At 37.6% G+C, this 16,549-nt stretch overlaps 3 protein-coding genes across 3 annotated transcripts; 1 reads left to right on the plus strand and 2 right to left on the minus strand.

Moving 5' to 3' along the window:
• Nucleotides 1-980: 980 nt before the first annotated feature.
• Nucleotides 981-6,792, minus strand: LOC129725974 (arf-GAP with dual PH domain-containing protein 1-like). The gene is made up of 4 exons (XM_055682471.1): nucleotides 6,181-6,792; nucleotides 3,830-4,055; nucleotides 2,990-3,768; nucleotides 981-2,927 (listed from the first exon to the last, which is right to left on the minus strand). Exons 1-4 carry the CDS (start codon nucleotides 6,260-6,262, stop codon nucleotides 2,863-2,865), a joined length of 1,152 nt encoding a protein of 383 aa, XP_055538446.1. The 5' UTR covers nucleotides 6,263-6,792; the 3' UTR covers nucleotides 981-2,862.
• LOC129725977 (NADH dehydrogenase [ubiquinone] 1 beta subcomplex subunit 11, mitochondrial) lies at nucleotides 6,655-7,690 on the plus strand. Its single transcript, XM_055682475.1, has one exon. The coding sequence runs from the start codon at nucleotides 7,138-7,140 to the stop codon at nucleotides 7,609-7,611; it is 474 nt and encodes a 157-aa protein (XP_055538450.1). The 5' UTR covers nucleotides 6,655-7,137; the 3' UTR covers nucleotides 7,612-7,690.
• A 3,954-nt stretch (nucleotides 7,691-11,644) lies between these two features.
• LOC129724703 (Golgi reassembly-stacking protein 2) lies at nucleotides 11,645-14,278 on the minus strand. Its single transcript, XM_055679824.1, has 4 exons — nucleotides 14,069-14,278; nucleotides 12,998-13,964; nucleotides 12,537-12,829; nucleotides 11,645-12,472 (listed from the first exon to the last, which is right to left on the minus strand). The coding sequence occupies exons 1-4, from the start codon at nucleotides 14,129-14,131 to the stop codon at nucleotides 12,131-12,133; spliced, it is 1,665 nt and encodes a 554-aa protein (XP_055535799.1). The 5' UTR covers nucleotides 14,132-14,278; the 3' UTR covers nucleotides 11,645-12,130.
• Between the last annotated feature and the right edge of the window lie 2,271 nt (nucleotides 14,279-16,549).

The following is a 16,549-nucleotide window of genomic DNA, read 5'->3' on the forward strand; positions in this document are numbered from 1 at the left end:
TTGGCAGATTATTCCCCTTTCCTTAGTTAGTTCTAGCGTTTCATCAATGAGCGCGGAAACTAAATATACCAATATGCGTCGAAATTTGCATTCCATTTGTTTGAATATATGTACTTATAACAACTGTTCGAAAATGAAAAAGTGCTAGCTTATTAGTGATGGTACCGACCGAACAGTTTCTTCTACTTATGCGAGTGCTGCTAAGTTCATTCAGTTTTATTTGGTGATTTGGTGACGCTAATATTTCAAAATAAACTAGATTCACTTTATTTTTTCAACTAGACGAACGTAAGGTAAGCTTACTGTTCAGTGCAAAGGTTGAACCGATGTAGATACAATAATTACTACCACTACAAGATGAAACCAATCTGTCCAAATTTTCTTATGCTGTTGCTAGTTGTGAACCTGTAGTACAATTTTACTTTATTTGTCTATCTACTTGCTTATCATCTATTAGATTATGGTAGTCTTAAACATTACACACGCATTTATTTGATCAATCGTTTTTTCCAGATCCAGTTTGTATTGCCGTAATAGTTTTATTTTTTGGTTTTTTTTTTGTCGCATAAATTTATAAATATAATAAACTCAACCAATAACAAACAGAGAAGAGCTGGCAAATTTTGATGAATCGATTTACCGAATTGTCAAATAATGCCATTGAAAGCTGTAAAATTTTGTCATTTAGTTCAAAATGATGTTCAAATATATCACGAGAACAGAAAGAATTTGAATCAATGAAATATCACAAATAAAACTTCGAAGTAAACCCAAAAAAAGGGCCCCGCATAAAATGTTACGGTATCATAGTTTTTTTTCTGGTTATATCTGTATTGGCTTCTATTGAAGTTTTTGCTGCACAACTCTCCATTACTTAACAGATTAATCTTTTCAGTGTTCGCATATTTTGCGTGACAGCACGAAAATGTCAAATGTGCGACACCACGACTTTTTTCCCAGTACGTGCGAGTTTTTCGAAAGTTTTCAAAATCAACACTGTGCTATTGTAACATATACCGAAAACGGTAAAGACAATAGGTATAGACAGTAGAAACAAAACGTTTAGTGCATAATGTAAATTAAGCTATAATCATAGGAACTAATCATTGAATTTTAGAATACAAACATTATAATCAACTTGTAGCCAAAACCTATTACAGCACAATAAATGGTTATGCCAATGATGCAGTCTAACGTAAACGATGAAATTATTTTCTAATATATTCAAAGATATGGTGACTGTCGCACGAGATTAACATTCTTCCACGGGCAATAATTTAAAAATAAATGCATAGACAAAATTTTGCTAATTCGCTCCTGAGTTTTAGTGTACAGGTCAATTTGCGACTGACACATTTAAAGGTATTAAACATATTTAAACATGTTCCATCATACAAAATAACTCATTCTTTCATGACGGTTGCGTTTCTGGTGCAGATTTTAAGATTTCATATATTTCAAATCGCATCATAAAACACAATCGGGGCCTATTTTTTGCAAATTCCATTTATATTGTAACGTTCAATTCTGTGGCTATTTTAGTTTGTCGCAATTGGATCTGGGTAGATTTTTTTACATTTACATAACTCATAATCTTAGTTTGAGGAAACATAGACTTATCAAGTTTCGGTACGAGCAGCAACATGACCTATCTCCTCTATTACCGCTAGAAAATACTATAAATAATTTTATTCCACGCATAACTTAAAGTTTTTGAAAAATCATTAAAAGGATGACAAGTCTGTAGGCTACCTGTGTAATAGAACTTTAATTCGCTAACCAACTGCCGTGCACACAAGATACACGAGAAATCAATGCCAAAAAGTCCCATATGAACAGCATATTTCGGTGGTAAAAAATATAGATTCAATAATAAATGTTGTCTAGCAGCATATCCACAGGTAGAAAATCGACCTCATCGTTATTTTCTACTCTTATAGTTGGGGTGGGAGATGTAAAGTTTTGTACAAAATATATTACTATCAATAATTCGTATTTTTCCGGCTCTTTGGGACAAACTATGGATTAAAAGTTGTGACCCCTAACCAGAGGAACAAACAGGCAGTGTGAGTGTGTATGCTAAGTCCGTATGTGAGCTACCGGCTCAATGTTCTTGATTGCTAGGAAATTGGTTAGCATACTGTTTCATAAACAGTGAATTAAGAAAGCCGTGTAAATCTCGGTTTCTTATAGCAACTTACTTCTATAGCCATGTCAAATAAATTAATTGCGTTATGCTCTTTTCACGTAAATGTATTTCGCTTTGAAAGCGATCAATAAACTAATCCTATAGGCATTAATAAGAAGAGAAAAAAAGTCTTCTGGTCTAAGAGGGAAAACCAAAAGAGCTGATATTAAAAGGATATGAATTATTTGCTACTCGGTGCATATCATGCTGCACCTGTATGTGTTTGTATTTGAGTGTGCATTGCCTATCCCTGCGCATGTGTATATGCGTGACTATAAAGGTTATGTTAAGATGATTATACACCTCTCCTTACCCCGTTTCAACTGCATGGGTGAAGCGTTAATAAGGAGTAAATAATCGTGCAGTTGTTTTATACATTACTTACGAACACGGCTAGAAGCAAGAGGAGGTTTATGTTTTTCGAAACTAAAGGGTGTGACTTACATCCTTCTGCCCAACTTACAGGTTGAAGACATTCGAATAAAAAATATACATTGTTGGTATAACCTTCTTTCGCACGATATTCGTACTTCTGCCTGCGTTAGCACTGAGCGCGAAGAACTATCTTCTACATTAGCTGCATTAATATTGGATATAAATCTTGCTTTCACAATCCGCATCCTCTAGTTCGCTAAAACTTATCCAACTAAATTAATAAACAAATTCAAAAATTATTACCTGCCGGTAAAAATATTTATCGAATTGGTTCCACCACGTTTTCGGATGAGTCGCGCCGAAACTGAAAAAGATAAACAAACACATGTACATTGCTATATAATTCATCTTTGCTTTAACACCAACTTGAACTGTCCTGGGGGCTTAGTGGTCTTTCCAGTATCCTTTGAATCACCGTCATCCACTCGTCTCGATCCTGCTCACTATGTGACGAGAGATTGTACGTCCGTTCCGGAGTGAAAAGTGTAAAACTGAAGCCTTGATCTTTGGCACCAACCGGTGCGCCTATTCGAATACTGTAGCCATCTAACTGATTGCCCAGGAAAATTTCACCCTTCGGATTGGCGTCCAGCGGATCATCGTGGTACATCAACTTACGGTCATCTAACGTGAACCAACGTCTTTTATAGCTGTCAGTTGTTCGAGGTCCAGTTTTCAGCAACCAACCTTCACGAGCGAAGTCATGCGTTAAATAATCCATCAGGTCGCTTTCAGCAGCACTGGGATAAGCTATCTGCAGTCGATGCAGTTTCGCGCACCGTATCGCCATATACCAGTTGTTAATCTCCTTCGGTTCATCATGGTACACATAAATGTGCCGCGTTGTGCCGTCTTTCATGAAAGTTAACTGCAAAGAGTTGGGGTTTCCCAGCTTGGCTGGTGCGTATACAACATTCAGGTCGGAAATTCTTAGGATTGCCTTTGGTTCACGTTTTTCTTTGACGTAGTAACGCAGTGTGTCGTCCGCCTCGGACAAAACAAACTTGCGCAGCTGGTAGCGACTATCCTCTTTGCCGCGCTTCATCAGGAAGCCTTCCATATGGCCGGAGGTGTAAATGGGTCGTTCGTTCATACAGAACTCAAGCCGTTCGTACTTGGCACGGATCCACTGTTCGATGAGAACTCTGAAAGTGTAAGTATAAATGTGAAAATATGTTGATTGGTAACAAATTATAGGCTTCGTACTGAGGATCATTTTCCTTCGGTCGTCGATAGCAGGCAGGGACTCGGTGTTCGTACTTTAGCTTCGACGCTTTGTTGCCGACTTCGATCATCCGCTCGAGCTGGCTATCCTCCCATTTGTCTAACTTCAGGTGCTTTACTTTCGTTATGTGAGCGCCCATGTTTCGATGGACGGCGCAGCATCGAGTGCACAGGAAAATGCCAATGTTGTAAGAGGCCCATTCGGGATCTGCGAAGAAAAAAAGAAAACAACACACTTAGGCAGAGCATTATCGGGTTTTGTTTTAGACTGCGGATGAGAATTAATTTTTCTTGTTGTTTTTTTTTTGTGTGTTTGTTATTCGTTGTAAGGGAAGGTATGCTTGATGCGTACTTTGAAATTACTGATTAGGAACAAAGCTTGTACGACCACACACCATTCGAAATCGTCGATAGAGTTTAAATGACATGAACTTTGATTCCGAATTCGACAATTTCTTTTTAGATAGTTCCTAAAAGACTTTAATGATTAGTGGGAAACATAACATGCCCAAATAGGAACAATTGTAATGCATTTTCAGTTTAGGATTCTCTATTCGAAATATTTAGCTCAGCTTAAACGAAAAGAGCAATGTTAGTTCGCGAAACAGTGCTATTTTGCTTTATTTATTCTGTAGCTCATGTTGCGAAAATAAAAATTTCGCAAAAATAGATTTTTCAAGACTTACTAATTTTAACAAAAAACTTTTAATCAAATGATTGTTTTTTTGGGCATTTGAATGGATTGAAACAAAATGAATGACATTGACAATTTTATACACGATTATTATGTTAACAAGAGCAATTTTTTCTATCAATTTAGTGTAGCGAAATCATACATGCAGAATATGTACAGAATTAAAATTTTTCCGGTATTGATATACGCAGCACGGCTATAATGAGCTGCGAAAAAAAGTAAGAAGACGGCAACGTTAAGCATACGAGCGGAGTACGCATAGAGTAATACAAAATATTCTGATGGAGTGCATTCACCTCCACAAACAACCGACCAACCGGTGGAAGTAAGAACAATCGGGGAGCTGATAGATGATGGGGATACAACCGACAAGTATGACGAAGCTTCCGTGCGCGCCCTTGCGTTTGTTGTTTTCGAGGTTCACTGCGCTGTTGTTTTCATTTCTATTCCGATTCCCGATAAGCCCACACTCTGTGTGTCGCATTTGTTTTGCTCATTCAAATTGTTATTTTTATCTACCCACACCACTGCACACCTCACACTGATGGGTGACGCTGTTTCCATACATCAATACAAGCATAGTTTAAACTAGTTTTGTGGTTATCATTCATTTTCATAACACATATAATTATGCATTTTGTTTTTCGGTAACAATTCGCTTCTATTTTTCTAATTGATATATAATATAAAATCCTGAATTTCAGCGAACTTGATCAAACTACATCAAAGCCTACATTTTTTGTTACTACTTTTCATTTGAACTTAATGTAAGTCAAATGAATTGTTTTTTACTGCAATCATCAGAACTAGGTACTCATTTCATTCCAATCGACAACAGCTACTGTAAGAACTAGTTTTGACACCATCGCAGAGTCGGGACAGCATATCAGCTAGCAGCTAGCTATCGAAGCAAGCAAACAAACTTTGCATTAAGTCAGGTAAACTTTTATGCAAACTATAGCAAAATTTACTCCCAGGTAATGGCTTATGGAAAGTGTCACGCACTGCGACCTGAATAGCCCAAAAGCCACTAGTAACCCACTACTGACACGAGATTTAACTGTTTTCATTTTTCAGTCATTCTATTGCCTTTCCCATTCACTGCCACATAATGGCGTAATCAGGGTTGATATTTGTTGACACTCTTGAGTGAAAGTGAAAAAAAGCATCCATAAACGTTATTTTTTTACAATCCTTTCAGAGTTCTCCCTTCCCGCTTTTTGCATGAAAGTGAACTGTCAAAACACCTCATTATATTTCATGCGATGGAAGCAAGACAAAAAAATCAGTTTATCAGTTAACGAAGATAGTCAAGGCATCGGTCAGTGTCAGTGAAAAAGTGTCTCGGTGAGGTTCATTTTGGTTGAGTGGACTGTTTGTTTTTCTTTTTCGCTTTGAAGTGAAGATCATTTGGTTGGATTTGTCGTCAATTTTATTCCGTAACCGTGAACGATGCGCGCGATTTATTTCATCTGAGTATAACAGCACGTTACTAGGACGAAAATCTAGTGTATCTGAAAGAGTGCTGCGATCATTGGAAGTGAAAATTGAAAATGATTGGCTGTAATTTCCGAAGAATTTTGCTCGGGAAAATGACTTTTATCAGCACTGGGCGTAATTATTCAATAAATATACTCACTTCTCGTTCCGCAGTCTGCACACTCGTTATTGCCATCAATCTGTAGTAACCGATGCAGAATTTTCTCATTTTGATCGGCCATGGTAGAAACAAACCTGATAGCAGTCCTTTTTCAGCTGCAGCACTATACCAAAACTTTTTCCTCCCTATCGTCACAGGGGGATTTTCCGATGATCTATTTTTCTTTTCAGTACCTCACTGCGTCCGTCTTCTGTTTACACACTAGTCTGATCCGTCGCACCTTTCCGCCAGACTGTTCGAACTGTAGTCGCTGGCTGCTGCGCTGGGGAGCCCCTCTGCGCCTGATGAGCTGTTGGTTTTTCTTTCCCACCACAAACAACACACACACACGACGTAGAACAGCTCACGCTGCCCTATTTTCCAATTATTTCTTTTTAACCTAATAGAAACAATTTCAAGCTTTTCTTTTTCGTCCCAATAAAACAGGACAGTCAACTAACAGTTGAAATCAGTTTACCAGCAAAAATCAAGTGAAAATACACTGAATCGCACGAGTTTTGATTTTTATTTGCCACACACTAATGCTGCTTTCCACTCTGTTTCATGTCCGACGATGAGTTGAATGAACAAAAATTTTCACTACACAAGATTCCCGTTTTTGACGTCTCGCACAGCGAAATGAAACTACGAAAACTAGCATAAATTTTGCCTCGAACGTCAAAACGGTCGAAACGCAGATTCATGTCAAGCTGAAAATTTGATGTTCTGCCTCTTCGGCCAAACGAGTCTCACACAAGAGCACTAAACGATTGTCGAGTTTGAAGAAGGCGAGAAAGAAAAAACAGTTGAAACGTCTTTCATTTCACTCTTTGGCATTAGATCACATTCGGTATACTTCAAAACGCCAAATCGATCAAAACATTGTGCACTGCCGAACGCCGAAGAAAATTATTCGCAAAGAAGTATTTTAGTCCGCAAAATAAGCCTCCCTGTGCAATGTCCGGGTTGATCCGATTGAGCAGCAATGTTCTGCTGATGCGAAACTTGATCCAACATTCTGCACGCAGTGCACGGTTGATTTCATCGTCGCAGAAAAACCGCGATGCAGCCACCATCGACGTAACCAGCAAGAAGACGACAAAACCAGCTGAACCAGCAGCCGCCTCTACGACTGCCGTGAAAAAGAATTGGGTAAGCTACGGATTCGACCAGAGGAACGAAGCAAATGATCGAAGTGCAACAAATGCATCGTTCTTTTTCTCCGTTACCCTCTGCCTGGTGCTCGGGAGTTTCTACTGGGCCTATCTGCCGGATCCGCAGCTACGTGATTGGGCTCAACGGGAAGGATACCTGGAGCTGAGACGCCGTGAAGCAGCCGGACTAGAACCGATCAGTAAGGATTTCATCGATCCGTCTCAAATCGTTCTACCGACGGACGAAGAATTAGGCAATACGGAAATTATGATCTAAAGCCCTCGCTATTGGTTAGATTTTTTTCTGTCACGGAGTTACGTAACATGGAACAGGTAAATACAGTTTATGTAAAATAGATTGTGAATAGTTACTCCGATGACATACATTCGTTATTTTGATTGGCTCAAATAAAAAGGGAATATTGAAAAAGAAACTAAAGACCAAGTTGGTGTTTTTTATTACATTAATCAATAACAGTAGGTTTGTTTTGATTATACCTACTTTGTTTAAAAAAAATAATTTTGTACTCGAAAACAAAACTATTATTTTGACTTGAATATTAAACGTGTTAAAATACTACTTTCTTCATTCTAATTATGTTTTATGATAAATTTGCAACCTACGTTCTCTTGATTGTTTATTTTGATAAGTCCAGATTTGTTCCAAAGAAACTCAGCCTGCTACAAATCGCACCCCTTCGAAAGCCACGAAGTTTCCTAAACGTCCTCAGTTGACGTAGGACTACAATAATTTTATATTTTTATTTTGAAGCTATGTTTGATTTGAGCTCGTTTTACTTTTGTAGTTTACTTGATTTATCCAATTTAAGCTCAACATCTTCCTAAAGGAAAGTATTTTGGTTCGGGTGGTAACATTAAGTATCTAGGTCGTCAGCCCATATTCATCAAGCGACACTTCAAACGACTTGGGACTAAAACTAGTTCATTAGTTCATAAAAAAGAACCGTTCATTTTTGGCATGGTTTGATTTTGGCAATAGAAAAAAATTTGGCGTGTTGCCAAAATCAAAAGGGGTCTGTATTTTGATTATTTCTTTGCAGCACTCTATCTTAGAAGAAAAAATATTCTCTTTAACATTCACAATGGTCCTGAAACCAAATTTAGGGGGAAATTTGGGTCTAGAGCTCTATAGCACTGTTTTAGAGAAAAACTTTTTTTTACAAAGTTACTTAAAATTATTGGAGCTATAAAATCGTAGAACAAGGTTTTCTATCTACAAAAATAAAAAAGTTAGATACTTGATAGCATCGAAAATTTTGGTCACCCTAAAATATTGCTATAGAGCTTCTGGACCATTGATGAATACCTTTCATTCTAATACAGCGAATTTTCTTTATTACGCGCAAAGGCAACCTTCTATAAAATATTTATTTGAGTACGAATAATTAGAGATTAAACTTTCTTCTATATCTATTTGTATCGTTGAAGTTGGCTCACTCACAGATCACAAAGCGGCAAAGATGACACATAAATTTTTTTCCTGCAGTTGCAAGCTCGTGGAAAGAATATCGATAACGAAGTACAGTTTTAGTAGAAAATGAGTACTCATAGAAAACTTGAAATTGACATAGAATTTTATGAACATGTTAACATTCAATTCAGGTCAATTTAAACATTTTATCAGTATAAAGAATCAATCAGAAAAAATTCGATCAGTTTCAAGATACCAAAGAACAACGAAGATACCATATTTGAAAGTTATATGTCCTTTATCACCGAAAATAAACTGGGTTAGAGTAATGCACAACATTAGCCTCAGCAATTAATGTTTGCATAGCGTTGTTCAATTACAAGTAAGGGCATGGAAAGTAATATTTTCTTGCAAATGCTAATTCAAAAAAATTTTCAATTGAAAAATACAAATACTAATGGCGGACTCTAATATCAAGATGAAATGAATTTTATTTTCCTCTGTACCGCCACCGCGGGATGCAACTAGTATTGTCATATTGGACTAAATTTAGTTAGCTAGTAAAATATAATCATCAGTACAGCTTGTTTAACTACCTGATCAAAGATCTGTACGGGGCATTTTGGTTTTCTGTTGTCTTTTTAATACCCTATATTCAGTTATTTAAATGAATCTGAAAAAAGCAGAGTGTAGAGTTCAAAAATAAACAACGCATTTTATTGTCCCCGGCGGCGCAGCGTATTTTGCGGCACCCGATAAATCATACTGAATTCTGATATTTGCTGCTATACGAAACAAGAAGAAGAAGACAATTCAAACGGCAATTCGATTGTGTTCTACGCCCCACGGTGCGTCAACAGCGGCAATGTAGTTTTCACTTGGCTTGACTGCACAAAAAAGAATTTCGAGTTATTCTGCACTGATAGACGACGAGTAACCAGCGCTCTGTTCATACATTGCTCGGTGCAGTACTGTTGCCTGTGCCATCATATTCTCCTTCAAGACATCAGTTTTATTAACATTAATATATATATATATATATATATATATATATATATATATATATATATATATATATATATATATATATATATATATATATATATATATATATATATATATATATATATATATATATATATATATATATATATATATATATATATATATATATATATATATATATATATATATATATATATATATATATATATATATATATATATATATATATATATATATATATATATATATATATATATATATATATATATATATATATTATATATTAACAGCAGAACGTAATACTGTCTGATAGTGAAGGTGGTTACGAACTTTCCGTAAAAGCTTCACCTTCAAGACATCATCAAAATAGTCTAGGCTCATGGAAGCTAACATTAGTTGACCTATTGGGACGGGGAGATTCTGTCAATTTTTTTGCCACTGCTATACAGAATATCTCAGCAGGCAGTTGGTGTCTATTCATGAAGTCTGTGCCAGGCGTGCTCGCATATGATTGGTAGATTGTGGGTGAAAATCGACCTTGAAACTTTTATTCAATTTTCACTGTTTAACAATGAAGTGATAATGAAAATTTAAGAATCACAAAATTGTCCATCATTTCATCAATCCAACGACATATTGACTATTGTGATCCATCATGTGGTTACATCAGTATAACCGTTTGAAATCTTTCATTCCGACGTTACATCTTGGTTTTAGTTTTCGCGGAATGTATCTGGACATAGTGCGGTTAGACGTAGTCCTACGTCAAAAGCATACGCGAGATGATTTTGTAAGCAGACTTGTATCTAGATAATTATTACAGTAGTGTAACAGTCGTTATGGTTATTTTTTGATGTACTCTTCAACCCATTTCTAGCGGGTGATGCCGTAAACTTTCCGCGCACAACGAAACGATCACGTGTCACTAGGTCATACCTTTTTATGGCCAAGGTTGCATATTCTTTTTTGGGGTGCCAATTCAATTTAATTGGTCACGTGCCGGTAGCTTGCTCCACTAGTAAAATTTTGAAACAAGATTTACGACAAACCTACAGTCCTTAAGTCATGCTACAAGTTTGTCGAAGAAAGCAATACTCTAACGTGCTCCAACTCTTATGCCTAAAGTGTGAGAGCCCATATTCAGTAGGATATGCAGCCAATACTCGCGGTTAATACCATAATATTCACCGCGATCATTGACTGAATGTTGCACCATTGAATATGGGCTCTCAAGCTGCAGGCATAAGAGTTAGTGCATTGCACTATTCGACAAACTTTTAGTACTACTTAGGGACTACAAGTTTGTCATACATTGTTTCTCTAAATTGTACTTGTGGAGCGAGTTATCGGCAGGCGGCGAAAAAGCATCCTGAAATTGAATATGCAACCTTGCGTATGGCCGTCCTCTATTTCTGGTCAGTGAAAAATTCGGCAGAAGCCCCTTTTCAATTTGATGTCTTAAGATTATTTGTAAAGTTAATTGCTTTCGTAATCAAGGCTAATTATTTGAAGGGAATTAAACCTACTACAAGGCTAATTTATTTAGTTCAAATAGTTTATCGTATCAATTGAGAATTACAACGATTTTTTCCGAAAAATATTAATAATTCTACTCGACATAGCTGTTTCGACACCGGTGAGCCTATTCAAATGTATCAAACCAAGGAAGGCGACTTAAAATCTTTTTCAGAATTGTATTCAGAATCCATCGAGAATTTAAAGAGCCTTCAAAGTGTCATGTAAGAAGATATTCTTGAATCTGCAGAAGTGACTTTCCCTTCTAAACACCTTATGATAATGATAGTACCAACATCGTAGCCGGGGCTGGTAAATGGGAGATACGTTGTTTCTGTTCATATTTCAAAAAACACAATAACTCTTTGACCTTTGCCTTTATTTGATGCTGCTTCTCAAGTATTGTAGATAACGTACAAAGTTTTCATGTATTTAGTAGATAATTCTTCTAAGGTTCTTCGCTCTCGGACAGCTCATTCAATAAATCAATATTCAACATTGGTTAATAAGCTACAAAAATGCTGAAAACATTCAACTCGCTTGTTTTCTAGTGAGAGCAGTTTTTCGAAAACAAAACATGCAGTTTGCAGGCAAGCGTGAAACTAATAATAATTTATCATGTAACAGAGCTCTTCATTTTGCGGACCGAACAATACAATAAAAATATAGACTCGTTAAACACAATATAATATATGTATACAGACATCATCCAGGGCACCTTTGTTAGTAGATCTGGTAAAATCTTTGTAAAATGATCCACATGTACATATGATTACCTCGATCCAAGAGCTGACACACCAACTGTCGTATATGTACAACTACATTCAGTTCGATTTACTTGCAGCTATTGTAGTGATTCTCCACCAGCAGGAGTCTGTTGATGCGTACTGTTACCGAACTGTAGTCCGCGCAGAGCTTCAGCTTGGATGGTGGCACTAACAGTGATCGGTGGCATTCCGGGCAGAGAAATTGGCGTCGTTACGGCACTCGTCTGAAATAACGGCGGCGGTTGCTGGGCTGAATCGTTCATAGTTGTCATTTGTTGTGGGAAGGTTGAGTACATTTGAATGGGTGGGGGCATCTGCTGACTTGCCGCTGTGTACTGTTGGGACTGGTATAGCGCCGAGTTTTGTTGTTGTTGGAAGTCTATGGTGCTGGACGGATAGGATAAACTAGCAGGCTGAAACTGAGCAACATAAAAGTACATTTTTCTTATTTCTCCAATGTAGATAAGATATTCATTTACTTACTGTATTAGTTGCGTTGGTGGCTTGTGGGTTTGAAGTTGCCCCGTACATTTCATAGAAGTTGCTGGCTAGTGTCGATGGTGGCGCAACATTAGAATTAAAAATGTTCGGATTTATTGTTGGCAGAGCACTGTTGCTTACGCTGCTCGCAGGGTAAGACATATGGACCGCGTGTTGCGCCTGTTTGCTATAAGGGTTTTGTGGCTGCTGGTGTCCTTGTGGTGGATAGAGCGGAATAGTTGTAGTCGATGTCGGGGTCATTGAAGCCGCTACGTCTGAAGCTGGTGACGGAGGCACTGTTCAGAAAATTAATTGGTTAGAGTAGTACACTTCTCTCAATCTTTCAATATGTTGCGATATATTATACAATACTAACAGCTATAGAAACATTGCTGTTACTAGGTACTGATATGATATCTTTTTATCAAAGAACACTGATGTTTACCTCACAAGAGAAAACTTACCATTGGCCACAGGTGGAATTGCTCCTGCTGGTGGCGTGTAATAAGATTCGGCCACGTTGATTGGTGGTGAAGCAACCACAGGGGCTGAATTGTTGCCTGTTTGAGCGATCGATGAACTTGCCGGAAGAGGATTATTGGTTGTTTGATCAAATGTTGTTCTCTGGTTGGCATGATGATCCGCTACTGAAGTTACAGAGCTGTCTGTTGGCAGGCTTTGGGAAACCGTCAGCAGATCCGTGTGAACAGTCGTTGTGCTCGAAGCAAACGTGTTTGCTAATGGTGGAACCATGGGAATGAATGGCATTGAGCGACTATTCGCATTCGCATTTGTATCTCCCAATGTAGGAACAGACGTTGGCACCGTAGTCATAGACTGACTAAGAGCAGTGCCTGTTTTAGCGTCTACCGGTAAAACTCGAATCGGTATTCGATGTAAATAGCCATATCCGATTCCACAGCCGAGACTTCCTTCACCACCCCATTTACTGTTAGGTGTGATTGTCACCTCTCGGCAGGCGTCCTTTTCAATATTGTAGACGTACATTTTAAGGGGTCGACCCTCGTGTGACGCAACCAACGTGAATAGATCCTCACTTTCATGCAGTATTGAATCAGCCCCAATGATATAATCTGTGAATGGTATTAAACCAGCTTCTTCGGCCGGTGAAGAAGGATGTACTTCTAAAATGTGCCAAACGGTCTCATTTGCACCTTCAAACGAACAGAACCGTATGCTAACACCCAATAAACCCTGGCCACCCCAGGTTGCACTTGGACTTATGTTAACCACTCGAATGTTTTGAGTCTTGCTGCTGAATATAGTCATCTGTATTTCCTTATCAATGTTTGCCTTCAACAACTCCTTCAAGGTATCGTTATCCTGATCAAGTCTTGTATTTCCGATTGCCAATATAAAATCAAAAAACGCTTCCAAACCAGCCTTCTGCCCTGGCGAATTGTCTTGAACCTACAAACAGGGAGGACCAATCCGTATTATACCGAAAAGAACGACAGAAATTGAACACGTCATCTACGAGTAAATATAACAAACTGGTCGATTGGGAAACTTACCCGAAGAACGTGATAACCTTCAGTTCCTCCACCGGGAACAGCAATGCTATGTGTTAAGCCCATAATTCTACTTTTACCGAACTAGAAGTAATCGCGCAGCAATTTTTCTTTGAATTTTCGTGATTATTTACGACACGATTAGAGGAAAGTCGATTCGTCTTCAATTATTGAGGATTGCACTTGTATCAGTGTTTTTTCTTCTCGAAAATGTCAAACCGAACGGTCGAGGGTAAACGATTTGTGCCTCATCGGCACAACAACCAGCATGCACGGAATGAAATTCATGCGTTTTCTTCAAGAAAAAATATGTGATACATAATAATTTATGAGATTGTTTCAGTGGAAGTTATTTATGAATTAATAAATAAAACACAACTGAAAATCGAAACAGCAGGTTAAGTCATTTATCCAAACCCTCGAGAATCTCTGATAACAGCCTCTACTAGTGATTTCGCTTCAAAGTTTTTGCCGCGAAAAAATCGATATTAGTGATCTGACATAATTGACTAAATTAAGTTGTTAACGCAGATTAACAACCATAACACTTTAATTATATATCCAATAGTAACATTGTTCACATGATAATGCTGTTATCCCAGTAACACCAGAATTACAACTCTTATGGGAATTTCGACTCCTAATGTATTATATCCACATTCGAAAAAACATCGAGTTTGGTAAAATTTTACCGGAATCTCAACAGCTTGCTGAACATTTGGTCTTCGTTGTTTCCGGACAACTTGCAAAACCACCGACCAATAAGTAAGTAATTTTCTCAGCATTTTTGGTAACTTTTTAAACCAAACAGCCTGTCAGATTGCCAAAAAAACTGTAAAGCAACAATATAACCTGCATGTTCATCAGTGCACTGAAGGAAATCGAAACGACATTATAAAGTGTTTTGCACTTGAATATGGCCTACTGGTCTAAGAATTCATATGCTTTCTAACATTATATCATTGTCGATCTCGTCGTGGCGACCAATGCTCGTGTGTTCCCCGAAACTGCGAGCCCTCGGTGGCCTCATGTGCCGAAGTTTAAAACCCTCGGCTCGCATGTTCACGAATGGCTCTCAAGTGTTTTGTCTTTAGCTAGCGACGGAGGGTAATACGAATAACCCTGCGTGGAGTGTTTGTTAGCAGATGGGCCCCACGAGCTTTGGTGTGCTGTGTTTTCCCTATGCCTGCTTGACTGTACTTTTTCATTCAGCATGATGAGGGGTTTAATTCGGGGGGAACATTTTTGCTGATCTGCACACTTAATTAATCTCGGCAAACTTCCCAACAGCTGATCGAGCTCGGCAGTTTTTAGCAAATGTATTGATCTACTGTAAACCAGCAAGTATTGATGTATTGTTTACCGAAGTTCTCGAAAATTCTGCCGAAAATTTGTAGAGTATTTTGCTGAATTTATCAGCTGTTGAGTTCTCGGCAATAAAATTCAAGTGTGTGACACCTTGTGTATCATGTTTTTTTTTTTCATCTTTATTTTCAGTCTGTTCTCTGTGGTGTAATGTTTAAGAAATAACTTATTTTTCAACTTTTCAGAAGAACTGGGGTTTGCATACAACTTTTCAGAAGAGTTGTGGTTTGCATACCAAGAGCATCTCTCGCGTAATTTTTCAAACTGGCGTAAGTCGCAAAATGTAAACAAACGAGCTTTATTGTTATGTTATCATGCAATATGTAATGAAGGAGCTTACTTGATAAAATTTGCGAAAATTAGCTTTTCGACACTTTTAAACAGTTTTGACAAAACGACCGAACTACCCTGCTTACACTTTTTTACTTACACCCTTTTGCTAGCAAACCGACGAAATTGCGAAACAAATTGTAGAGCAACATGTCAAAAGGCTCTATCTACTTTCATAGATTTTCTTGATTGACTTTTCATTTGTTTAATGGTTCAGCGAAAGTAACTATTCCCAACGTGGTTTTTATTTAAAAAGCTAGATTAGATTCTCCGCTATCGAATGGTGTAAAGGACATATCATGAAACGTGTTTAATAAGCCGTGGGTTGAAAGAAACCAATCGATCGAAAAATCGATCAAAGCAGACAGATCCTTTTGACATGTTGCTCTACATTGCCATCTCAGATACGCTCTCATGAAATCGACGAAACCGACGCGAAAAAAAACATTGCTCGATCATCACTTACACCATCTTGATCTTGTTTATGTTTTACTCGACGCAAGTGGATTTTAAGGACACCGAACGACGCAAACAAAATGACGTATATAACGAACGATTTTCAATCTGGCGAATCTCACACAACATTTTGACGTAAATAACGCACCAGCTCACAGCATACCGTTACGCTCAGACGTATGAAAAGGGCGTATTTACGTTTGGCTGGAGCAAAGCGTTGTATACCTTATTTTGCTAAAAACTCATTTATTCTCAAACAATTAGAATCTTCAACGCAGTAATGCAAAACATTAGTTAGAAGTACTGTTTAGAAGTATCCATTAAAATAAATAT

This window comes from Wyeomyia smithii, chromosome 2 (genome assembly GCF_029784165.1).
Source record: "Wyeomyia smithii strain HCP4-BCI-WySm-NY-G18 chromosome 2, ASM2978416v1, whole genome shotgun sequence".
Taxonomy (NCBI): Eukaryota; Metazoa; Arthropoda; class Insecta; order Diptera; family Culicidae; genus Wyeomyia; species Wyeomyia smithii.